We start from the raw sequence: 27204 nt of genomic DNA, 5'->3' as shown, positions 1-27204 counted from the left end.
GTTCTCATAGTATTGCATCTTCCCTGGTTGGCACGAGAAATGTGTGGCATTTGGTAACACAGCATTAAGTATTTTGAATCATCTGTATGATTGTGTCAAACATATGGGGTTTTATTCCAAATGGTGTTGCTGATCACCTCTTTCTCCTCATGAATCCTTTAGCTTGTAAAAGAGACGCTAGTTACATGTTCAGTTAAAACAAATGCTGGTGTTGTTTCTTACTGAATATCCCCAAAGACTGTATGCAGGAAGATTACAACTCTACAGATTTTTTTGGTTTCTGGATTTTTTCTTTCAAGGAGTTGGAGGCATGAGGTAGACTCAAATCCCAGTCTGTTCTATAAAGTCCTTGTGCAGACTTGCAACTGTAGAAATTAATAATTACATCTAGTAGTACTTTTTTCTTGTGGTCGACTATCTCTGACAGAGTATTTATATTACACAGAACTAACATTCTTTTCTCACTTGGACTATCAGTCTACAAAGCCACAGCTTTTTTTCCTGTACTTTCACCAGTACTATGACATACTGAATAGGAAAGGGATTCTGATCTCAGATGAACCATTGTAAAATATAGTTTTATATTTAACATGTTTCTACTGACATCAGTTGAATTTCTCCGGATTTTCATGGTTGTAACTGAGATCAGAATTTAGTCTCAAGTCTCACTAGGTTTTCCAAAGCCCTACATCTCTTGCTTAAATACCTTTCTGTTGTAGCAATTCTTGCTGGCGAAGAGTGTAGGTAATCTCATGTTTGGATTCCAGTTACGAGTTCCTTTTTGCACAGACCCATGATTTTCTTCACAAGTCTCCATTTTAGACTGAAGTTGTAAATCCATGCTCTCAGTCACTCACAGCTAAAGCAAATAAAGGATTTGAGGAGCTAATGCAGGACAAAGGTGTGTTATCCAGCATGGGATAAAGCTTCCCCTGTGCTTCTGCCACTGCTCCCATCCTCTTCTGTTGATGCTAAATTTTGGAGGCCTGTGAGCTCTTTACCCACCTGCTGTTTGGTCTGGACAGTTGTGCATGGGATGGGACTCCTGGCACAGATGGCGTGATGCTTCGCTCAGGCTTCTGCCAGGCACAAGCTAAAAGACGTAGAGTCCCTCGAGGATCCCAAACCAAGAGGCAGCCTCAGCTCACGCCAGTGAACTTCCGACTGCATAAGGCTTTTCAAAAATTACCGTACTTGGCAGTAGCTGATCCTTGCTTTTTATATCATAGCTTAGCATTTGTCTTGTTTGCTGAAGGAATGGAAGCCATGGCAGAAATTTCCTCCTTCCTCAGGGAATTCATATCTGTCTCCACCTCAAGAAAATATATCCTGACTACCCAAGAACTCTTCCAGCTCTGGACACCCCTCTTTGGTCTGAAACTCTTCAGTATGCAACAACAATGCAAGTCATCAGTAAGATGTTGTAGTCTTGTGGTTAGAGCACTGGATCAGGTTAGTAGTTTGAGATCCAGCTGCTATTACCAGAACTCAGGATTTGTTCATTTATTGCTTGCTGTAATATGTGCAGTTATCCTGGAAGAGTTCCCCTTTAAATGAAAGCACTAACCACAAAGCTGTTCCTTTATTTTAAAAGAAAAAAGAGTAATTTTTTCTATGCATCATTTTCTCTACAATTAAAATCTCAACTGTGAGACACTGCATTTATCAGAAATTTTGAATTATGGTAGTTTCTTCATTATAAACATATCAAGCCTATGATATGTGCAACCCTATTATATTACTTATGCAGAGCTGATCTGATCAGTGAAAAAAAAAGTTGCCACACATCCAGCAACCCAAGAGTCCCACAATTTGTGCAAATAAGTCATCTGGTAAATTTGTGATGCAGATTTTTTGCTGGTTTTCTGCCTAGTTGGAAGTCTCATACTCTGAGTTTTGGAAAATAAGATCAGAAATATGGTAACGCTAATGTTTTGATTTGCGTTATGAGGTATGTGTCTGTCCTTACCACACAAGGAGCACAGGCACTTGCTACAAGGTTCTGGATTCACTTCTGAAAATCAGGAGCATGCAAGTTTGTCAGATCTTGTTTGATTGAGTCTGTGTATTCTGAACAAAATCAGTTTATTCTCTGAGTTAGGCAAGTAAAGGAAAGAAAGTTTATTTAATTTGCATTCAGTGGGGTTTTTCCACTATAAAGGTTTTTTTGGGTAAATATTTTATTTGTAACTGTGAGAGAGTTATAGGAAAATAATCACGTTTCGTGGTTTGATTGTTTCCCATTTTCTTGGAGAAAACTAAATTTTGTATACAAATTTTGTTATAAACAAATTTGGTTTTTTAATGCAGTATTAGGGTAGTGTACAAAGCTGTCATAAAGATGGGAAATCCTGGGTAGAAAATGCCTATATCAACTTCCCACCCTGATAGCTGATTATGACAACACCAGTATTGTTGTCAAACATGTGTGGCTTGTGTAACAGACGATGTCTTGTAAATACTTGACAGATGATAGAAGAATCTTTGAAAAAGTAAAACCCTTTGAAAGTGAAATTGTTTACTCCTAAGAAAGGAGCCCTTGATATTTTTCTTACAGCAATAAACAGGAAAAGCACTCCATTTTAGTAGGAAAATTTTAGCGAGGAAATTTTTATAGCTGTTCAAAGTTATTGAAATACTATAGTTTCAAAAAGACTTGCAGATTGATTTTAAATTCAGTAAAATTTGTTTCCTATTCTAGGTACATGGAGACGTCTTTGCCTGTATGCCTGTGTATTATGCAGTAAACTTTTAATTCCAAATTGGTTGCTCAGTCTTTGGACTGGTATTTATATAAAAAAGGATATAAAGCTACTGGAAAGTGTCCAGAAGAGGGCCACAAAGTTGGTGAAGGGTTTGGAGGGGAAGCCGTATGAGGAGCGGCTAAAGTCACTGGGTTTGTCCAGCCTGGAGGAGACTGAGGGGAGACCTCATCACGGTCTACAGCTTCCTCACAAGGGGAGGAGGAGGAGCAGGCGCTGAACTCTTCTCTCTGGTGACCAACAATAGAACTCAAGGGAATGGCAGGAAGATGTGCCAGGGGAGATTTAGGTTGAATATTGGGAAAAGGTTCTTCACCAGAGGGTGGTGGAGCACTGGAACAGACTCCCCAGGGAGGTGTCACGGCCCCAGGCCTGACAGTGTTCAAGGAGAGATCGGACAATGCCCTCAGACACATGGTGTGAACTGTGGGGATGTCATATGCAGGGACAGGAATTGGACCCAATGATCTTTGTGGGTCCCTTCCAATTCAGGACATTCTAGGATTCTCTGAGAATGTTTTCCAATGATTATCTTCTCTTCAGTCCTAATATCCATCTTATAAACAGGAGTTAGAAAACAAAATTTCTTCACTGAATGTTTTAGAAAAATAGTAACATAGAAGGTAGTAAGAACCGTATTTTAGCATATATCGGCCTGCCATATTTTAATTTCAGTGGGTTTGATGCTATAATGAAGTTCTGTATAAAATGTAATTGAATTTGTTTGATTGCCAGATTTCCCTAAAAAATGTATTAGTTTGCTGTTTCGTGAAGCTGGGGTAGAAAAATGGAGGAAAAACAATCTCTGCATGAACCATTATCCCTTTGTTTGAAGGTTCAAGCTCAAGTGCGACATGCAAAACTCAACTTTGACAAACTGAAGACTGATGTCTGCCAAAAAGTGGATCTTTTGGGAGCGAGCAGATGCAACCTCCTTTCCAATGTGTTAACAACATATCAGGTATCTAAAGAAAAAGTTGACCTCCATAAGAAAGATTTCCTGTTAAAATATGTTTTTTTCCACGAGGTTCCCATCGTGATATTCAATTGTCGGAATATATAGCTAGTTTGGAGGGGAGATGTAAAATTTGCACTGAAAGCAGATTGGTGTTAAAGCTAACATTGCATTGAAATTTTGTTCTACCTTACAGACCACACTTCTTCATTTTTGGGAAAAAACTTCGCACACGATGGCAGCCATCCATGAAAGTTTCAAAGGTTATCAGCCATATGAATTCACTATGTTAAAGGTAAAGAACGCACAGATATGATCATTTGCCCAGTGATAAAACATAAAAGACCATACAAGGATGTAGAAAGCATGCATTCATATTTTGCCTCTATATTGTCTGACAGTTTTATCCCTGTCCTGTCTTTTCATTTAAATACTGGTTTTCTGTTAGATGCACTTCAGGCTTGTAGAATCAAACCCTGCATGTAGAGTGCAGTGGCTAAGGGACCTTTTTCAAAGAAAGACATTATTCAGAGCTGCGCTTAAGTATGTGTTTAAGTGCTAACTGGGATTGTGTTTGTTCCTAAAGAATCATGAAATCCAGCAGAATTAGGGATTTATGTTGCCCTCCAAAATCCCATAAGTGAATTAATACTACTTTGCTGTTGCATCTGTTTTTAAAAACTCACATTCTTTAAGAAGAGCTTATAGGACTGGATATGAGTACATCAATGCTCAGGGCTTCCACACTCGAGTACTCGAGACTTAAGACCCCTTAACTGCTGTGGGAAGCACTATTTTGCTTGACTAATGTTATTTGCTGATCCCATGTAATCTTTGAATATGGAATATGTGCAACATCTGACTGAAGTCTAAGTTCAAAGTTTAGCCAGGTACATAAAAATAAGCACTCAGCATTGTGTATTTTCCTGGTCATGCCTTCCACTGCATAAGAAGTTGTTTTGCCCATTGCAATTTGAGGTTCAGGAGAGGAATGGGGAACAGTGAAAAAAAAAAATTAACTTTCCAGTTATGCCAGCAGATATTTTGTCCTGTAGTTATTTTCTACAATATAATAACTATGTGATCCTGTTTGCATGGGAGAAAAACTACATTTGTCTGGAGGAGGTCTTGTGGAAGGGTTACCAGCAGGAGGGAAGGGAGGAACCAACAGCTTGTGGCAAAGCCACTGTTTTCTTGGGGAGACAACCTAGTTTGAGAACAGTTACAAGCCATAGCCTGAATCCGTGAAACACTTGTGCATATGACATGTAGAAGTGGAAGCTGGGCTGCACTGTGCTATATAGCCTGTGGCTACTCCAGAGCTCCTGGTAAAGAAGCACCCGAAGGCATAAGGTTTAACTCACCCCAGACTACTGAACTTGTCCGTACATGAATATGCTATATATATTTAAAGTTGTTTTCTAGAATGTGGATTGGGACGGAGGGGTTTCTGAACTTGGAAGTACACAACGAGCTTGTGGAGACTGTTACTCCTGCAGCTTGAAACATCACAATAGACCAAACAAGCAAATTTCAAGCTCAGTCTCTCCTGACCAGGGGAGAAAAGAAGGCTTATAAACTGCTTCATCTTACTCGGTCTCTGCAGAATCCTGTCTTGCAGAAGACCTCATTTGCTATGATGCTAACATTACTCTAAGCCTCTTTATTGCATAGCTCATGTCATGGAAGATGAGTTTTAGCCAGAGTTTATGTCCAGATTTGATTTCAGCAAGAGGCAAATGGGCATAGCTATCTTGACATTGCTAGTAACTGCCTACAGACTAACCCATTGAACTCCAAATCAGAAAAGAAAATCCCTTATATTTCCCCACCATTGCCTCCTGTTGCAGCACTGTCTAGTTCGCAGCTCGGGGTTAACATGGCCAGCATCCTGCTCAGGAGCCTGGCTACCATTCTGGTGGGCTGTCCTCCTCATCACTTCCCATAACTTCATAACTTTTCTCTCTGCTTTGATACGAACCAATTTCAGTCTAATTTGTGTAGGTAGGCAATGTTGTTGTTGGGTATTTATTTTTCATTCTCTTTTATATCTAAAAATGTGATTATCTGAACAAGACGTGATGTTTCAAAATGCATAGTAACATTTGGACACCTTGGAGAGAAATTTGTACAGAAAATACACCTGTTCTGGAGTGTGAACTAACTTTGCAGGTACTTCTGGAGGATGAGAGAGATTTGGGGATGCTTGTCTTTTGCACTTCGTCCTTTCGGTATGATCTAAATTTGAAGTTAGGTTGGGAATCTATGATGAAGAAGTGCAATCTATGTTGAGTCCACATGTGTAAAAAGCTCTCCCTTGAAGCAAAAAGTAAATGTAAAAATGGTCGTGAATATTGTAGTGCATTTAGGATGCAGCCTAACTTTGTTATGAGAATCTCAACCATTTTTATTGCTGGCCTCCTGCCCTGAAAAGATGCGACTTCTTGTTTTTGCAGTGATACGTGTGCTGAGAAATGATGCTAGCCAGGAGGGAGTTTTATACTACAGAATTTCATGGAAGTCTGTGCTTTCAGAAAACAGCTGCTTGGGGATAAGACTATATTGCTGCCTTTTACTTTCAGTCTTGGTAGAGTGTGGGATTATTTTCTATATTGAAGCTCAAGCTCCTCCATGATCTGTCCTCCACCCAATCAGTAGTTTCTGTTTGTTTACATTGAATGATTGCTAAAGAGATTAAAGCACAATCTAGTGATTGCATCAGGTGAGATTCTGTTGCCTAAGAGAAGAGGTGTCTGCTGCCACGTACATCACCTCACCTCTGCTTGTCATTTCTGAAGGGTGTGGGACTCCTCTGAGACCCCTGTCTCCTCTGTTAGACCTGGGTGTGGAATAACAATAGGTGTTCACAATTAAGGAACTGATCCCCAGCAATCATATCATATGCTCATGCCAGAGTAACTATATATTAAGAAGGAGCTACAAACTAATTCTACATTGAAATTACATGGTATTATTTTTTATGAAGTATAATAAATGGCTATACCTGGTCTGGGGTAAGTGTAGTTTCTGATGGAGCAGCTTCTGGTGTAAACTGTACCCAGTGAAGATGCCGTGCCTGCTGTTGAATTTATGCATTTAAAATATATAATCAGAATATATAATTGCTTATAACATACATAGCATATTTCAATGTGCCCATTTCTACGTTTAATCGGGAGTTACCTGTTTTAGAATATTTTTTCCTGTCTTGTATCTTAAAAGGGATCTTTTCTAAAAGAAAATTTTGAATTTGATGCTTGCGAATAATTTTTGTCTCTTATGATTCCAGTTCTGATACTAGCAGCTTAATTTTGCTCGTACAAGTGATCCTTTGGAGTTAAGCTAAGCATATATGTATGTAGGATTAGCATTTTACTTTAAAACAAGATTTTAAAAAAACTGTTAGTATTGGACTTCCATGTAGATTGTTTTACTGAAAAATTAGAAGGTGCTATGTACTGGAAAATTACTATTTGTATTTTGTAGTATGAATATATTAATATAACAGATTTACCTCAGGAAAGAGACTCTTAAACACCTCTCGGGATTGTTTCTGGAAGGAAAACATTGTCTTTAGAGATGTTTGCCAAACTCCCTTAATGAAAAGCAGCCCATTTGTTTTCTTTGCTTCAGGGTATATGCTGAGAGTAGTACAGTTGTGCTATTTCAGCTGTATTTCCAAACTGTGAGTTTTATGCTTGATGAAAGCTGATTATTAATGTGCTAACAACTCTATGTATCATGATGTAAAAGTATCTGTTACTGTATCCATTGCTGTAATATTAAAAATGATGGGCTGCTGTTTTGGTAAAGCCTTTAAGGTTTCATTGTCTTGAAACTACCATATATCAAATGAATTAAAATTTATTACAGGGACTACTTTTCATGAATTATACCTCTTTCAAATTTCTGTCACCATTTATTTGCCTTAGTTAATGAATATTTTGTTGCATTTTTTTACATTTAATGCTGTAAGACCAAACTTCCTGAAGACTTCGTATGAGCCTAGAAATAATAATAGCCCTCACAGGGGAGTCAAAAGGCATAAATCTCAGTGCATCTCTTTATCTCCTTGTGAAGTGGAATTTTGCTGCCTGTTCTGCTTATGTGGTTTGAGAACTCTGTCCAAACACTGCTGCCTTCTGCTGACCTCTGCTGTAGTCTGGTATCTTTTCTTGCTCCTGTTTGTTGCAGCATGACTTCACTCATAGGCAAGATTGCATATAAGTTTATATCTACAGAGGGTTTTGGGGACTTTGTTGGTTTGATTTTTTTAATGAATCTCCATGAGCAAATAACGAGACTACCCGCTTTTCACTTTCAGCTCTCCCCCGCAAAATGAAACTTATCCAAGTTTTTGTCTCAGTGGTGTTGCACTTGTCCATATGTGTCATGACGTGCTGAGATGTATCGCTGGCTGCTGGAGCTGCCCTTTTCTCTGTTGCTTCAATCCGTTCTCAGTCGAAAGGAAGCGTATAAAGTTGTTCAAGGCACCTGAGAGTACTGTGGGCGAGTGCAGCGCGTTGTCAACGCTCCGGTGATTTAACTGCAGAGGACAGGTTTTGTGTGCAGTCCTGATGACCTTGGCCTGACTTGAAAGCAGCCCAGATGTGGGCGAAGGAATTTTGTGAGTGAGGAGCAGTCAGCCTAGGAACGGTGCCTGAGCTGGAGCCAGGATTAGCTCTGTGGTGGAGGAACCCCTTGTCAGCCTGGGTATTTAGTCTGAGTACTGGGAGCAATCAAAATATCACCGGGTGACTTTTGGTTGTAGAGACAGACAAGATAGGCAGAGTGAATGACTGTGAACTCGCTCCACTAGTGTGCATGATCTTACCCTGATTTATTTACTGAAAGAGAAATAATGAAGCTAGGAAGAAAGCTTTCTAAACGTGAGAGGATTCTACCTGCAGTCACATGCTGGTGTAGCTCGCAGCAAAGTCCATGTGAGTCCACAGGAGCAACCAGACAAGTGCTGTGAAGTTACACATTTGTCTGCCCTGAGTGAGCAAGGTCAGGGACACTTCATACACCCAGCTGGAGTGTGCTTGCTTTTGTCTGATCTCAATCTGTATCTTTGTAACCTTGTTTAATTACCAGACTTTCTAGATGATGGAACTTCTTCCCTGCTTCTGATGTAACCTGAAACAATTAACAGAATATCAGAGTTTCATTTCTACACATGCTGACAATAGTGATAAGGTTACCATGGATTCTTGTTTAGAAAACAGTTTACAATGGCTTTTTAACCTTCAGTTTTACTTCATCCCTGTTCTATAGATATTTTAAAAATCTTTTTAGAAAGATCGTTCATAATGCACATCGGAATGTGCAGGAGAGAGAGGCAGGAGACAAGAACCTATTTTAATTCTTTGTTATCTGAATTGGAGGGGTATTGTCTAAATAAAATTGGTGAATTATTGCATTAAAATGCAGCTGGTGAATTTTAACAATTTTTATCATCATGTCCATTGAAACTGAAACTATATTTCGAACCATACTTATTTTTCTAATACTGGAAATAGTAACTGCCATTATTATTATGCTTTCTCCTTCCCAAGGGACTTGTGAACTCCATTTCTATACACTGTTTCCATGGTTTGATCGCAGACTTTTAAATATGGATTTCCTGAAAAACTCATGGAGGAAGCATCATAAAATGTAGTTCCTTAAAGAAGGATGCTGATTTCTTTGTATTTTTCTTGGTGAAGATGCAGAAGATTTTACTTCTGATAATTTTCTTTGACCTGTGTGATTAGTAGTAAAGTAGTTCTGTTTATTGTCCAAAACGGTTACATCCTTCTTTGGGCAGGCTCTGAGCTGCTCTACTTAGTGGCAGGCAGGGCACCACAACTATGGCACCGTCACGTCCCCATTACGGTGGGCTGTGTGCCCTGCTGTGAAGACGACCAAGATGGTTCAAGTGCCCGAGCAGTACAGTCCCTGTAAGGCAAAGCTCTGCCATCTTTTTCTGCACTGCACCTTTGTGCAAGTATATTGCATATTCTTATGCTTTTGAACTCTAATCCAGGTCTTCTTGGAGTCAATAGAATAATTCCCATTAATTTTAATCATACAAGGAGTGCAATCTAATCAATGCCTGGTACAAATGCAGTTAAAGAGTAATATTAATTCAGAAGCGATCTAGCTGAGGTGGCTAGTGTCCATTATTCAGAATCCAAGAACTATACTTACAAATGGTTCTAGGTAGTGCTGTTGCAGTTTCCAAAAAAGTGGCAACCACAGAATAAGATAAACTTCTGTAATTCCTCTATTTATTATTGAGGCTTTTGTGATCCCTCATCTTTTGACACATGATGTCTGCAATACTCTAGGTGCTTATGACAAATGAATCTGTTGTATTCAATAGAAGAATTAACTTAGTGAGAGGGAAATAAAATGCAGCTGTAATATATGAGAGGTCCATTAGTTGGGTTTCTAAAACACTAATGCAGGGGTGTTCAACTCATTTTCACCAGGGGCCACATCAGCCTCGCAGTTGCCTTCAAAGGGCCGAATGTAATTTTAGCTACATTTATACAGTCCTAAAATTACATTTGGCCCTTTGAAGGCAAATGCGAGGCCAGCGTGGCCCCCGGTGAAAATGAGTTGGACATCCCTGCACTAAAGTGTGCATTTGCTCATTCAGACAAGTACTGAGCCAAGCAGAAACTGAAATGCCCCTTCTGAGGACTCATCTGTCCTGGATAACAGGGCAGTGCAAACAAGGCCTGTGACACACCTGGGAATGCTTTTCACGTAACAGATGGGCTGGGGACTCTTAACTTTTATTCAGTGGATGAGATGGACTTAGCCGCCACATTTTTTTCTTTGTTCTACTGTTCTGATGAAACATATTACCATTTTGTTAAAACTCCAGATGCAGAAGCCACTCAATTTTTGTGTTTATTAAGTTTTGTGCAAAGGCGGCTTATTCATTTTAACATCAGCTTTCTGGGGGATGAGGGTGGTGGATGAGATGCACTACTATGAATATCAGTGAGACATAAATAAACTTAATTAGAAGTGGTCAGGACTAGCCACATGAAACATGGCTTTATTTTTCAGAAACTGAGTTGGACTTTGGGAATAGGAACATGATTTCACCTTCACAGCAAAGCCATTTGATAGAGCCAAATATTCACATTGCCAACATCTGTGATTATTTAATTACTATCTTCAGTTATTTAACTTTTCATACAGAAATTGTAATTAATGCATAACAGGGACAACCAGTAGCATATTTTTCACTTCTGTAATCTCAAAGAGTCATTCTATAATGCTTTATGTGTTATCTTGTTCGCACGTCCAAATTTTGGTTATAAAAATGCTGACCATGAAACTGTATATTGTTCTTTTATAGCATGGTCATTCAAATTGCAAAGGGACAGTAGGGTTTTGTAATACCACACTCAGCCTCTGATTAATCTTCCAAGATTTTGAGCCTCATTTTCAGATTCAGGATACAAGTAGTACCTTCTCACTACACTGCAGTTGCCAAGGTTGTACGAATACTTGTCTTATGAAGAAAAAAAAAAAATAAAGAAGTAAAGAAGTAGTATATGAGGAACAAAAAGATGTAAAGAATGAATTTTCTCATGTTTGTTTTCAGAAAAAAAAAAAAAGCAAACCCCCAAAATAGCAAAGAAACATGCTTTTAGTGCCTGCTTTGCACATGGTATAGATGGTTTTACTTAGAAATACTGGAAACAGAACACGAGTTTACAAGTAGCCAAGAGTCACCATCTTGTAAAGTGCGTTCTTGTGACTTGATTTGAATGAGTAACTTCTAACATCTTTTATTTTGCTTGTTTGAGTCAGGTATAGTTTTCATACTGTTCAGAAACATTCTTGCTTGATTTATGTTGGTTCTATAGTCTGGTTTGGCTTTAAATGACACACTTTTGCTTCCCTGAATCTATTTTGGTTTCTTCTCTTTGTTTGTATTATCGTTATGATCTAGAGCTTACAAGATCCTGTGAATAAGCTAACAGAAAAAGCAGAAAAGGAGGACCTGCAGATTGAGAGCACCAAAACAATACAAGATCAAGAGAGTCAGTAAGTCACATGGCCTATCTATTAAAATAAGAAGTATTTTTGGCTATAATCTGCTTTCTGGTTGCTAAAGTCACTGAACATTTATAAATGGAAATATAGACACAGCTAGTCTGATCACACTAGCTAATATTAAGCACAATACAAGAATTCCTGAAATTCTGTAATGTGTACATGAAAACTAATAAACTTTATGGTGAAATTAAGGGCTTTAATAAGACCCATTAAACCTTTCTATGCTTTTCATCTTTCCTAGCCGCCTCTTTATTTTTCAGCTTTTGCTTAATTTTTTCTTTAGTAAAAGAAATGGTAAACAACCACACATGGGAGAAGATGTACGAGCATTGTATTTCTCCCTTCAGCAGCATCTCCTTTCACCTGGGAATAGGATATGGATTCCTGATTGCTTTGAGCAGCGATTAGTTTTTGTAATGTATCCAGCATCGGTTAGTAATCCAATGAAGCAGGAGGTACTTAGCAAAAAGTACATCTAAGTGAGCTGATGCTATCAAGGTTTGAGTTACCTGTAGCTCTGAGGTGAAAGATATTTATGAATGGGCTGCTATGGGGAGAGGAGAAGAGGAGAATGAGATGTGATCCCCCCCGCAATGGGACCATCAGGATTCAGTTGCGAGGAGATGCGATGTTGATATAATCCTGCTGCCACCTGTTGTTTTGGCTACCCCTGGTTAAATGAAGCACCCAGCAAAGGATCAGTTGTCAAAAAGCAGAGTACAGCTTGACTGATAATCAGTGGATTTTGCTCAGCTATTTATAATAATGGGTTTTTAGAGAGTTCAGTTTTCCAGTCCTTTTACTTGTTTAGATTCGGAACTACTAACCAAGATCAGTTTATAAATTGGTCAGGTTTGGTGTTGTTCAGATTAGAAATGGCGCGGCCAAGTATCATTTGGCAGGTGGTTCTTTCCACCAGCAGTTCCTTGAATCTGCTTCTTCCCATGTGACAATAATAAAGAATTTCATAAGCAATTGTTTTCCTCAATGTTGAATATAGAATTCTAGAATGAATGCATGATTTATGCAAGATGTGTGCATTGGCACGCACCAGCAAATGCATCAGATGCCATGTTATGATTGCACTTGTTTTTATTTGTGGATCATCTTTTCCCTTGTTGTCATAAAACTGAGGGGTAAAAATATGTCACCATTTTGCTGTCTAAAACAAACCATAAACAAACGTCTAAGATTCTAGAAGAAAACACAAAACAAAGCCTTTAAAAACCTCATGAACTTTCCATTCACAATAAACATTCATTATACTTGAATTTGGCCTGCATCTAATTTTCCTCTGCTCCCCATAAGGTATCCTCAAGAGCAGGAGAGGTGGCTCCTCCTGTCCTGTCACTAGAGGAGAGGAGGGATGTGCCTACACAGTCCTCTTCACCACCACATCAGCCTTGGCTGCTTCATTCCCTGCTGTTTGAATGGCTGTACACAAAATAATAGCACTTAGTGTATATTCTTCATTGGAGAGATTGCCTTTGTATAAGAATTGCATGTAAATCACAGCTTTTTCATCAACACTGCTGATTTTTTTTTTTTTTTTTTTAAATCTGCTGATGTGGGACAAAACTCACCTGACTGTTGATTTTTAATTCATCGCTGTTAGAAAGAGAAATGCAAAGCGGTATGGTGGTTTTGTTTGGTTTGGGGTTTTTCTGAACATTTGTACCTCCTTCATGATAGTTATGAAAAAGCAAATCTGGAAAAGCAGAATACACTATACTTGTCATTAGATTAAAAAGAAGAGTAGTGGGTTTTGATAGCTGGTGTTCAATCTAATTTTGGTGTTCAACAGACTTCTGCCAGTGAAAATATGAAAGTTAACAACAGACCAGCATATATAGCAAACACAAGAGTCCATATGAATTACTGTTTATTTGTTATTGATATGATTCTGTAATGATGTGACCAAAAACATAAAAATTAATTATTATTCTATAGCCTTAGAATTATTTTCTCAATTTTTTTCTTATTCTTTCAAATTAAGGTTGATTTCATTAGATGAGGAGAGCCATACCAAGGAATCAAACTATTCAGGTATTTTATTTCATGTTATCATAACTTTATAAGTGCTGTAATGCATGGGTTTTTTCGCTTTTGTTTATTTCATATATGTTCACCTTCACCCAGCAAATCCCTACAAATGCATAAAATTTAAGGCCAGGAATATCTGTTAAACCTAATCTCTTATATATTGTATCCCACTGTATTTCATTCAATTACTCTCAGGTCAAATAGGTTGTCTTCCAGAGAGTAGTTCTGGCATTGAGCATGTCCTCAAGGAAAGGATCAACAGATTAGTAGGTGTCGAGACAAGGAAAGTATGCCACTCATCTGGCTAGTTCATTCCAGTGATTAAATGTGTACTCCGTTAAAAACCTGATGAATTTAGTGGAACTTCTGCCTAAAAGCTAGGCAAAGTCAAGCTCCAAGTGGAGGTTCACAGTGCAAGGATGGGAAGCAATGGACACAAGTGACAGGAAGGGAAATTCTGATTACATACTAGGAAAGAAAGTGTTCGTGGTGAGGTAGCAAAGTGCTGGAAAAAGTGCCCAGAGGGGCTGTGGAATCTTCATCTCTGGAGGTCTTGAAGATGTGACAGGACACGTCCCTGGGAAACCTGATCTAACTTCATAGCTCGCTCTCCTCTGACAAGGGGCTTGGCCAAGATAACCCCCAGAGGTCCTTCCAACCTAAATAATGCCTTGGTTTATAAATACACCTTTTTCTGCTGAATCAATGGAGAATCCGTTTAATAGCTAGTCTTTTATCCTCCATGAAGGTACATTAAGATCAAGATACCTCTCACATCTTCATTTCAATAGACTAGCCATATTTATGTCTTGAAGACATCTTCTCTAGTCCTGTGTTTTTTAAGTTTTCGTTTCCATTCTGCTTTCCAACACCCCTTTTAAAATGTAAATATGTGACTGTACAAGACGTTTCTGATGTTGGTCTCACCCGTCGTGTTTCTAGAAGGTAAAGTCACATTCCTGTTTCTATATCCAAGAAGGACGCCTCATTTTGCTGCAACATCAAGTTAAAAGCTCATATCTGAATTTTTTGTTTATTCAAGAGTCAGTTCCTTTTGGTCACAGCTTTCCAGGACTCATTCTTCCTTTCTGCAGCATGGCATATAGTTTTTATTCCAAGAGATATAACTTATGACTTAGTTGTATTAAATTCTCCCAGCCCCGACTACAGAAACTGAATGACTGGCCTGAACAACCATCTCTAATAGTCTGTTAGTTGTTTGCACATTTTTTCAAGTGTGATTTTGTGTTTACTTCCAGATGACTGCTAAAGCCATTGAATAGCAATGGATATAACACCAAACCTTGCAGATCTAAACTAGAAACACTTCTGCTTTGCAATTATTTCTCCTAACAACTGGTTTTTGACATCTGTTAGTTGTCATGTTCCTAATACATTCTATATGCTCATTACAGATATTATGCGGTGGTAACTTTTTTGCTGGAAGGCTACGCAGAGCAAAATCAAGTTGTTTCCAAACAGATATCTTTACCAAAGAAAGCTCATAGTTTTATCGAAGAATGAAATTAGTCGGATATTTTAACTTGGTCTGCTTTACATGAAAACACCTTTTATTATAGGAGTGTTTATTATGCATGTTTTCTTTTGCTGAATCCCATATTGAGTGGGATTCGTTAATGTTTTGCCTACGAGTAATGTTGAGCTACCAGCCCATAGTTAACTACAATTACGTGAGTCACCCTGTTAATTATTGGTTTTGTTTGGGTGGTTTTTGTAATAATGACAAGATGTTAGGACTTTTCCAGTGTTTTGAAGTTTCACCCATTTTGCCATTAATTAGATCAATCATCTCTTTGATGAGATATTTTAAAATTCTTGGATACAAAATATGACTTATATTTTCTTAGCAGATGTTTTCTAGAATCTCAGTTACTTATGGGCTGTAAAATGTTTCACCGTTGTCCATAACATAAATACCTCGTTCTGTCTCTTTCTCCATCGCCCCTAAGAGGAACTGAAGTATTTTGGAATACTCTGCCCGCTCTGCTAGATTTTTCCATTTCCATACACTAGTGAGTCTGTGCCATTGCTAAGATTTTTTTTCTCAAAGTACTCTGTACAGACTAAAGTTAATACAGATGTAGCAGTACTAGTGATGGAACTGTGTTTCTTCTTAGCTTTCCTCATCAACTACTTCTACTCTATAGCTTCCAGTTTTTATTATTTGCTCTGTGTTTTCCTTTAAAATTCTATGGGTGTTTTTAAGATTGGCTCCATCACGTTTACCACTGAACCAAGGCAGGCTTTCAGCAACAGTTGTGCTTTATTCATTACGGAATTGTGGCCGTCCATATCCCATCTTTTTTAAACTTCTCCTTCTTATTTTTTTTCTCTTGCCAATCTGTTTAGGGTTGGGTTTTTCCCCTCTGGCTTTGTGCGTTGTCCTTGTATGGAAGCATCGTGTATATTTGTCCATGCATGTCTATGCCTCTCTTGTCTACATCTATGTAGAGTGTAATCAGATGTGATCTTAGGTCCTTAAATGACCAGCTGTTTCTATTGCTGGTGGCACATTTCCATGCCATTGTGCTAGTCAAAGCCTTGTTAAAATAATATGATTAAAACAGTAAGCAAGCTGTTCTGTTTCATTTAGTTCTGAACATACCTTGAAGTTTCACCTGAAAGGGTTTGGCTGTCAAGTTTTATTCCTCTATAGAGATTTTTTTTGTCTCTATTCCAGCCTCAACCTTGAGGCTTCCAGCAGATCTACTTTCCAGTCCTGGTGATACCGTGACCAACCCCCTCATTCACCCCTAGAGCTACTGACTTAGTTGTCTACAAGCTAGATTTCCTCAAGATTTAATGGGGAGAGAAAGGCATGTTCAGTAGGTAACTCATCCCTCCTGTTTTGCTACATATCTGAAATGTGATTAATCACCTGAGGGAGGTGTCTTTCTCTTCACTGATAGACAAAATCTAGATGATTGTTTTGACTCCCTGTCTAACCTAAGAAACTTGTTCAGAACTTAAGGTAGTTACAGTTGAGGCATGGTTGTGTTTCTTCACTTATAACCTCGCCTATAACCCTCAGCTATACATATACATACATACTGGTCCTAGGCCATGTATTTCCCTGCAGGAGAGGTGGTGCTGTTATTTATATCCTAACCTGGGCGTCTTTGGGGGAAGACAGTTTCTTTTCTCTATTCACAGAGTTGGTGTCATGTGGAAGAACCTGTTGTCAAGAAAGGTGATTTAGGGAGTGATGAGATCATTTTAAGAGTGATGAGAGCACTTTTGTGCTCCCTCCCGGCCTGTGTAAACACAAGCTTCTAAAAGAAGCGTCTCTGCTTCTGGAGGATGGCAGAGACCTGCCTGATTCTTGCAGTTGCCTCAGGTGGGTGCACTCAGCCTGAAGAAGGGCTAGTGTGGCAGGCGGTGATTTGAAGGAAGATTCCCCCCCCTGGTTAGTATTCAGAAATTTGCTTCACTTCTTAGAAATGCTTGAATCTGGGGTCTTTCATTCATTGTGGCCAGGTTCATTATAAACATGAATACCAACAACCCTTGCATGTTGATCTTACAGTGACATTGTTTATAAGCATGGTCTTGTGCCAAGCACAATTTGACATGTTTATGGATCTTGATTACAGCTGATGATGGCAAGGATGTCATATCCACGTTACAAGGAAATTGTAACCACAAGCAGAACTCAGGTGAAGAGACTTAAGACCTTTAGATGTGTTCATGCTGTTTGTCAGTACAACACTGCAGATCTTCCTTCATTGCTTTTCTTCTTTTTTTTAATTTTAGGTGCCATAGATGACTTATTAGACCTGCAACCTGAAGAAAATGGTATGAAACTTTTGTGCATGTCTGTTTCATCTGCTTTTCGATTACAAGCACCAAGTATAATTTTCATCGTAGATGTTGTTTTCAGAATCTGAAAGTTTGATCTTTTTTTGAATGAAATTATTCATGTGCAGTATTTAAACAGTGTTAAAGGAAACTCAACTTCATATATATGCAGAAGCACTAGTCCTCATGTTATGAAGTAAATTTTATGGGGATAAAACACTTTGTAACAAGTGATTCAAGGTTAGCTATACTAGACTGTATTGCGTTTGCCCCACTGAGGTAGATCCCACTGTAAACCTTACCCTTCCTATGACAGTTCACAAACTTTTCGGTTCTTCAGTTGTTGTATCAACCCTTGGCAATATGCTAGTAGCCACAAGATTTTATATCAGAAATGTATGCAGCAGAAACAAATGATTTAGTCATCTTAAAAAAATAAAAGAACTGGTGTCTTCTTTCAGCCAGAGAGTTAATTAAATCTGCTGTGCTGTTCTCATATATGTATGAGAAAGCAATCTTTCATTCCAGGCTCTACTCTTATGCTTTTGTAAGATCAGTGGCAACTCAGGGGGACATGCTGTGTTTTTCTAAAGGGTTCTGTTTTACCACGTAACATATTAAAGGTCGGGCCAAAAGTTTTATATTGAGTTTTCATAGGCAGTAATAGTTTGTCATTTGCTCTTCATTCATTTATGGAGAATGAGTTAAAAAACCTCAACAACAACAAAAACAACTGTGGCAACTCAAAAAGCAAGTAGCAAAGCAGCAAAGAAAAAAAATCCCTTTGCGTGGTTTACTCAGTCAGACTGAGAGTGTAATTTGGGGTATTTAAGGCGCTGCCTTCATAGTGGGTGAGGAAGGGAGCATTGGCAAACACCTCGACTTTGGATTTGCCACAGGCCATCTCTTGCTCTGTGGGGGAATCACTCATGAAGGCAGAAACAGGGAAAGTTCCTCAGCTGCCTGTGCAGAAGCAGCCCTAATCTGTGGATAGATAAGGTAGTGATGACTTCTTTTCTGTGGTTAATAAAAGCAGTCAGTTCATGTCTGATAATGGCCGTTTCTTTTTTGGTTTTCCCCTTATGCAGGTTCATTCCTTGTTGGACCTTCTTAGTGCAGATACAGAGAATGCATACAATTATTGGTCATACAAGTTTAGCTATGTCAGAAATCTATTTTTTTTTCTTTAGTCAAATAGTTAAATCAATATGAAAGCAGTTGTGGGGCGGTTACATCAGATAAAGATGGTGATGTTAATGTTACAGTATCAGCCGTTTACCCTAATTTTACACACTAGCTAGCTTTAGGCTAGTGAATATTGTATTATTTTAAGTTCAGCAGTACAGTTAAAGGTATACTTTTATGTGTGTTTCAGAAGGAAGTCTTTATCCATCCTGTGTTTCCAATTTTTTTTTAAATACCAGAAAAAATGAGGCAAGTTTGCAAAGGAATATGAGCATTGCTAGGGGCTTGTTCAAACAACAACAAAAAAAAGTATGGTGACATTGTTTTTTTCAGTGTTTTATTGGCAGTTCGGTTTGGGTTTTTTTTCATGGTCATTTGAAAGCTTAGGGGCAGTATGTACAGACAAAAAAATAATTTTGATTGTGAAAATAGGCAGTGAAAACAGAGGAAGAGGAAAAGATGCAATAGAAGATTTATGGGTGAAGTGAGAAAGTCCATATCATTCTAGTAATCTAGCAGAGATACCACATGAGTAACATCTTGATAAGCAAGACTGGTTTCAAGATAAACTTTAATGCAAACAAGAGTAGAACTTACTGCTGCCCCACCCTGTCCTCCCCTGCCTGGGGTGTGTTGTCCCCACAGGAAGATCAGAAAGACTGCTGAGACTAGAAATGTGTCACTCCTCTGATGTCTGGTGGTCAGACACACTACAGCAAGACTTACCTGCCCTTCAGATGTAAAGCTATACATTGTACTTTCTCCCCCAGTACAATTGGGACGACTGCAGTGGGACACCCAGAGGAAGCAGAGCTTCGCTCTGAGCTGTGCTGCTGCAAAGCCTTTGTTCCATTAGAGTAAATGTCACTTGTGGTTAGGTGCAGTGGTGGCAGTGTGCCTGAGCAGAGCTGTTGCTGCTGGTGCTCTCTGCATCTCCCCCGTAAGCCTTCCAAGTTCGTGAAGGGGCCTCCCGAAAGCAGCTTTGAGATGGTGATGCCCCATAGAGATCAGAGTTCTTAAGTACCTTTGAAATAGCAGGTGTCTGTCCCCTACGGAAGGATTTACCTCTCTGCCTCACCTGCTGAATAGTAGAGACCTGGGGGAATTAGGTGTTTGGACAACCTTAACATTCTTTGCTGTTTATCTGAAGATGAGAAAGAAGCCTGAAAATTCATGAGAACAAATTGTTTTCTGTGGTATTTTAGTTGTAGTCTAGTGGGAACATCAGGAGAATTGATTTGTTTGTGATGTTTCTATTTCTAATTTTTGGGTCCTGTCACAGAGTACAGAGGTATATAAAAATGTGAATTAGAAAGGAGCTGAATCTCAGAGCTGATATCAATAATGAATAAAATCCTTAAATTATGTGTCGGTTTATTTGTTTCTTAGTGCGTAGGTGTGTATGTTGAGTCATCGGCCTATTTTAAAACACAGGTTTGTGCTTTTTTTTTCTTCTCTGACTCAACTTCAGCCATTTCATTATAAATTATTACGGCTATTAAAAAAGGAACTTCCCAGAGAAGTCTGTTGCATTTAAACAAAATGGCCTGTTGCAACCACTTTGCTACTATCAATCTTTTATCCCAACCCAAAAGGGTTAAAAACATCTTTGCAAGTTCTGTGCAGCTCTGCTCAGCTGATCTATATGAACTTTGGAAAGTTGAAGTTGCTTCTGTGCCTTACCACAAGTCTGAAACAAGCATAATTACGATAAACTGATCTGGGTTTCAGTAACGTAAAGTTATCAACGTTGTTAGCCGCCATTTTTGTCCTCAGCATACTCCCACAGTGGAGCTCTAAATGTTTCCAAGTAAGATAACACTTGGGGTTCCTTCTACAGTTCTTTCACTCTCCAAATATTTTGTAAGCTACAGAAAAGGATTACTATCCTGGTTACCTTTCTAAAAATAGGAAAAATTGGTTTTAAGGAGTAATGGCTTGAGTCACCTAAGAGCTTCTTCAGTTGCGATTCTGGTGCTAGAAACACTAGCAAGGGGAATCAGAAATAAAGTGGCCTCAGTCATTTCTCAGCAGCCTAAGAGAGGAAAAAGGGTTACTACAGGATTGATGGCAGTACAGAAATCTCACTCTGTGTAGAGTAACCTGTTCTCATGGGGAAATACTCCAGTAATTCAAGCATTGGTCATAAAGGTCATCCTAAGTATGTTCTCACAAACATTCTAGAATAATCCCCAACTCTTATCTATTTTCAATTTATACCATTCTGATTGGTTTTGACAGTTTTATATAATGTTTCAAAAAGCAACATAAAAGTAGTCTTGTCCAATATTTTAAATTTTAGACTATGTATTTGTTGTGGTGTGGTGTTTAATATATATATTTTTAAGCATACTTATTGTCTTTAATGAGAAATTAGTCTTAACAGCCATGAGGTTATCTAAAATAACCAAGGAATTATTTGTTGCATAAGCCACAAGCCCAGATGTCCAAGAGGATTGAGTCTAAAAGAGAAAACAACAAATATTCACACAAAAATATTCCATCTCACTTAACATACAAAACATACTTTGGATGTCTTACAAAGGTTCCTTCTTTGTTTGTCTAAAAATGATTTATCTTGCCTCTCTTGTTCTGAGACAGCTTCAAAGGATCAGTTTGTGAGGTCCTTGGAGTCAGAATCTGGTGATAAGGATGACATGGTATTGCTGAATGAGATCCTCAACGCTTCCTCCCTGGACGAGGGGGAATTCAGCAAAGAGTGGACAGCTGTTTTTGGCCAGGTTGCACTTGCTGATCTCAGCACGAACTCTTCAGCTGGAGATGTGGAGAACACGGCATCGTCTGTGGCACCGACACCATCAGGCTACTTGCCCTCACAGCTGTTAGACCAAAACATGAATGACTTGCAGTCGTCTTTACATGGTGAGAGCTCATCTTGTTTTGTTAGTGTTTTAGTTTTAGGCATTAGAATATGGCTTTCTGCTACATGGAAGTGTGGTGACAACTCATGTTGTGCCATAGCTGCAGAAACCCTGAGCAGAGTGTGGCCTGGAGAAAAATGTGTGAGTAGCATATTTGTTTTTCTAGCCCTGCTCATTCAGTGTTTGTGAATTAAGTACCTTAAAACCTGTAGTCAAAATTACTGTCTTGAATATTTTCATTGAGCTTTCTGAAACATCCTGTAGGCCTTTGAGACTTTTTTTTTTTCTGTAACAGAGTTTGAGTGGGTTTCACTGTTTAAATCACAACTGCTGTCTCTATTAAGGGTCCAAAGAACTAAAAATACTTGCTGTATTTTGTCTGGGAATACTATTTTTAAACAACTTATTGAAAATTAATCGCATTCATTCATTTTCTTTTTTTTTCCCATTGTATCCCATACTGTTGAGTGTAGGAATATGGATAAGGCATTATAGAGTGGGTTGTCTCATCCTAGCAACCATACAGGTGGATTGCTCTTGCAGGCTGGTTATTTACTGATGCAGGTAACAACTCTTTCTCTCCCATTTCTTCTATGCAGTTCATCTCCTTGGGTTTTCCAAGGGAGGAGAGGAAGGGAAAGAGGGGAACTGGAGCAGAGCTTTCCTGCCACTGCTTTGGCCTTGAGGAAGGGAAGGAGGAAGGCAGGCTGGTGCTAAGAAGCCAACAGCAAATACCTTCCCCCTTTCCACAGTCTGGCTAGATATCTCCTAGGGCTTTGCAAGCTGAAGGAGGAGTTTGTCTTTTTGGACTCTGTCCCAAGTCATTTACATCTCATTTGGGGAAGAGTGATGTAGGAAAGACTAGCAGACTGATTCCCTCACGAAGACTGCTTCTTGGGACCCATGCTGCTGGTATAAAATGACCTGTGACACTTTGGCAAGAATAAGAAAGTCAAATTTATAATTAGTACAGTTACCACCACCACTCCGAAAGCAGGATATTTGGGTTCGCTGACTTCGATGCTTAGATGGAAACTGGGGGAGTGACATTTGCAATTATGCACAGTTCTAGATGTACTTTTATGATGATGTACATGCATATATGAGTATGATTGATAGAGTGAAGAGGGACTTGGAAGAGTGTAGGATTTGACCTCATAAAATATGAGCTAAAAAAATGATGCTGTTTAGTCATTGCATTGTCAAGTTAAAGTTTGTGACCAGAAGTGGACATGGTATCTATTGAAATGGGAAAAAGGAACAATGGAAAACACCTTTCTTTATACAGAGGCATAAACAGATTTTAAGTAAATTACTGAAAATATCAACAGAAATATTATGGGATTGATTTTTTTTTCAGAGTTTTTACATGTTTTTAAATGTAAACATGTTTTTGAAGGAAAAATATTTTCGAGGTGTAAATGGCAAACACGGCTGGGTATCCTTTCTGAGGCTGCTGCTATTGCTCTCATTTGCACAAGACATTGGCATTGGCTGTGAGAAAAATGAGAGCTCGGGTATGTTGCATTCAAGGAACACTAGAAATAGAAAATCTGTTCCAGTCAACATGGTAACCCAAAATCTTTCTGAATAAGAAAAAGAATAAATATGTAGTGGAAGAATAAAATATGTTGGTGTTTTCAAATGGATGTCCAGGGTTTTGACAGATCACAGTAATTGATCTACTGGCATTTGAAAAGTCAGGGCTAATCAACTGAATGATTGTATCTGATAATCAGCATGTTCCCAGCTGACTCTAGTTCCCAAGAAAAATGCATTATTTAAATTACCTTCCATAGGCTATTAATTTTTTTGTTTCTCATTTTTTAACAGAATGTGAAATTCCGTCCATTTTATATCTTGTGAAATCTCAAATTTAATCTTAAACTGCATTTCATTCCACAGCCCTTCTTTCATGATTTGACCTTGTCACTAAATTTGGAAACAGACTCTAAAAAAAATAGTAACTGCAGTACAAACAAATCTAAACATGCAAGTTTAAAACATCAGAATATATGAATTATTGATATTTTTACTGAGGACTTGTGATACATATCCTACACTTTTTTTCCCCTAATTGGTAGGATTGCTTAATAATTATACAGTGTGAGGTGCTACACTGGAGCCTCGATGTTGCATACTTCCTGTGTGAATTTGGCCTTAAGACCATAAAGATTCTTAAAACTCACATGCTTAACTTTAAGCACATTAACTTTTCTATTAACTTCAGTGGGATTACTTACTTATTTTATGTTAAGCACACTCATAAATCTTTGGGGCTTTGTTTTCTCTCTGCCTCAGATCTTAATCTGTAAAACAGGCACAATGCTATGCAGGTTATAAACTGTTACGGTCAGGAATTCCCAGCTCGGAGTTTTCCCTGGCTGTATTTATAGGCAGGATCTAGCACAATGGGACTTTGAATTGCTATGGGACTACCAGGTGCTGGTTTAAAATAGATAAAAATGTAAATATATATATATTTGAAACAAAGCATACTCCCAACAAATCTTTTAGATTCCCCTCCAGATACAGCTTTGTAGTTTGGTTGCCTTTCCACTTTTTCACAGAGAGTGTTGGATTTCTCTTTCATGATGTTTCTGGTCTCATTTAATTAATTATTCGTACCAGTAAGGGCTCCTCTTCATCTTACCTTCACGTGCATCTATTCTAGTTGGCAAGAAAATGTGCAGTTTACCATTTCCATTTCTAAATTTAATTGTGGTAACATTTGTGAAGAAGCTAGCTGAAAAGTGGGCTGTTTGGTTTTCCTTGCTGTCTCGCCGATAATCTTTTGTCAAGTCACATAACAAAGCCATCCTGTGAACAGTTGAACAACTGCTTTCAAATTGGTGGACTGCAGTTTGTTGTCAAAAGGCAAAGTTGTTCTCTGTAGCTCACTGTGAGCAGACACTAAAAGCGTAATTCATTAAAGTACTGGGCCCCTCAGTTCAAGAAGGACAGGGAACTGCTGGAGAGAGTCCAGCGCAGGGCAACAAAGATGATTAGGGGAGTGGATCATCTCCCTTATGAGGAAAGGCTGAGGGAGCTGGGGCTCTTTAGCTTGGAGAAAAGGAGGCTGAGGGGTGACCTCATTAATGTTTATAAATATGTAAAGGGTAAGTGTCACGAGGATGGAGCCAGGCTCTTCTCGGTGGACAAGGGGCAGTGGATGCAAACTGGAACACAAGAGGTTCCACTTAAATTTGAGAAGAAACTTCTTCACAGTGAGGGTGACGGAACACTGGAACAGGCTGCCCAGGGAGGTTGTGGAGTCTCCTTCTCTGGAGACATTCAAAACCCGCCTGGACGCCTTCCTGTGTAACCTCATCTGGGTGTTCCTGCTCCAGCAGGGGGATTGGACTAGATGATCTTTTGAGGTCCCTTCCAATCCCTAACATTCTGTGATTTCATACAAATTCTGTGTCAGTCTTTCCCAGTACCTTTGTAGGTGCGTAAGTTCATGATGAAAGCATCACACGTTTTGTGGTGCATTTTTGGTTGGATGTCTTTGTTGCTCTCGTTAGGTTCTTTGGATTTTCTAAGTGGTAATTGAGCTACCTGCAGTTTAAGGAACAGAGAACCAGCCCACAGCATCTCTCACAGCCATGCTGCTTCCCAAGCCTGTGGCCCAGGGCTCAGAAGGAGAGCTGCAAAGGAGTTAACTGGTCTGCGGTGTTTCGGTTTGTGGTCTGCCAGTCACATCAGTGTAAATGAACATCAGTGAGGTCTCGGGCAGCCAACTCCTGATCTCACTGAAGTCAGTGGGACTTGCACAGAAAGTTTCCAGGCAGCACTCCCATTCATTTCCATGAAATTAGGATTTGGCCCTGTTTGTTTAAGCCACTCAATTTATCCATTGCCATCCATTGACATATTAAAACACTTTCTCGCAATACATCTCCAAACAGAGAAAGTATTGCAGTTTTCTATAGTTGTGTGTTATGTTCTCTGCTGTTCTTCTCTTTTGTAACACAAGCAGAGAAAATGCCTGGAAAAAATATGTCATTCTGAAGTGGTGATGCCATACTTTTTATTATTTATTATTCGAATTTGCTTATTTGAAAGATTAAACTCTAACATCTCATTTTCAAGGGACACAGGCTAGCTCATAAGCTTTTATCACCATCACCTACAACAAACATATGTGAGCCCTCTGCATCCAGATTTTGAAGAATTTTTTGGTTTGTTTCCTTAGAGATACAGAGGATGTTTGTGGCTTTAAATTTCCTTCCTAATTCATGTGACTTTATAGAAACACTCTTCTTGCCTCCTTTTAATAACACAGCTTGGGTTTCAGAGCTTTTATAGTCAAGGTAAGATCAGAGAGTGATGAGAATAATCTGTTAGAGAGGAGAAAGGTTTGTGTGACTTACGTGGCTGTTACTGTAGCTGTCAGGACAGTGGGTACCAGTGTCTGGCAGAGGTCTCAGAAGAGGAGACTCAAAGAGAGTAGAAAGGGATGTGAGAGCATGAACTTGTAGAAAAAAGAGAAAGAATATGGAAATGCTCACCGTGTGCACAGATGAATATCCTGTTTGTGATACTGCAGAATTAGATGTACTAGATCCCAGAGATGATGGATAATTGTTCAGGCCACAATTAAAGGAGATATTATTGAAATGAGAAATATGATCTCCAGCCCTCTAAATGTGATAAAGCATAAGAATATCTTTAAGTATCTTAAGCCGGGGACAAAAATGCTCCATTTTTTCCTAATATATTTCCGTGGTACACCACCCCTAGTTCATTTTGCCAGCCTAGCTCATCTGGCCTCATTAACTGTATTTGTGATTACACTTTTGTGGCTATGGAATATGCATGTAAGAACAAAAAATTGTGAATAACCAGTTTTACTTTTTCCTGCATATTTGCTCTCTCCCTGCTGAGAAGATCCTTTCAAGTGAAGAAGTGAAGAACTAGTTTTAAGTTAACTCAAAGCAGCGCATCTTGAATTTAATTCTTCGAAGTGTTTTGCAATAAATCATTTCTTTCAGAATTAATCATTTCAGAATTAATTTAAAAAATAGATTCTCTAAATATATTTTTTCTGGAACAGCTGATGTAATGAGAGTCTTTGGAACAGTAAAAGAAAGGTGGAAAAAATGTTTAGTATGTATGATATTTTTGCCCAAATGGAAGTGATATTCACTACAGCTATGCTTGACTTGATTACTGTACTGGCCTTTTGTATGAACAAGTATTAACTGTGATTGGACAAAAGAAACAAGAAAAATCTTTCTTAGCCAGGTTAAAGATTTGAAAGGGGTACAGTCGCCTGAATCCGGAGATGATGAAACTGATATTCTCGCAGATATTGTCTTCTTGAGGATGTTGCTTGTCTGCAGTATTTGACTGTGGATTTCTTGTGTATGAGGAAAGATACAAATGGCCATAACTATAATGTTCTGCTCCATCATCTGGTGTGACCATCGTCCTGCCAGACAGTGGGATGTTGGAGTTAACGAAGTAATTCTTCAGACTAATGCTG

The 27204-nt window shown here is 38.7% G+C and overlaps 1 protein-coding gene across 7 annotated transcripts in view; it reads left to right on the top strand.

Annotated features, from left to right (window-relative positions):
- Positions 1–27204, top strand: part of ICA1 (islet cell autoantigen 1) — a 73880-nt gene that overhangs the window by 43202 nt on the left and 3474 nt on the right. For 5 of the 7 annotated variants that reach the window (XM_065627613.1, XM_065627612.1, XM_065627617.1 and 2 more), the window contains exons 7-13: positions 3598–3723; positions 3914–4012; positions 11678–11772; positions 13781–13830; positions 17442–17504; positions 17602–17643; positions 21433–21714. In XM_065627613.1, coding sequence (XP_065483685.1) covers positions 3598–3723; positions 3914–4012; positions 11678–11772; positions 13781–13830; positions 17442–17504; positions 17602–17643; positions 21433–21714 — 757 coding nt within the window. The remainder of the gene's footprint in view (positions 1–3597; positions 3724–3913; positions 4013–11677; positions 11773–13780; positions 13831–17441; positions 17505–17601; positions 17644–21432; positions 21715–27204) is intronic. The other 2 variants (XM_065627618.1, XM_065627615.1) reach the window with 1 other exon arrangement.

This window comes from Caloenas nicobarica, chromosome 2, assembly GCF_036013445.1.
Source record: "Caloenas nicobarica isolate bCalNic1 chromosome 2, bCalNic1.hap1, whole genome shotgun sequence".
NCBI classification, from domain to species: domain Eukaryota; kingdom Metazoa; phylum Chordata; class Aves; order Columbiformes; family Columbidae; genus Caloenas; species Caloenas nicobarica.
The sequence above is the reverse complement of the archived record's forward strand: the minus strand, read 5'-3'. Positions and strand labels throughout refer to the sequence as shown.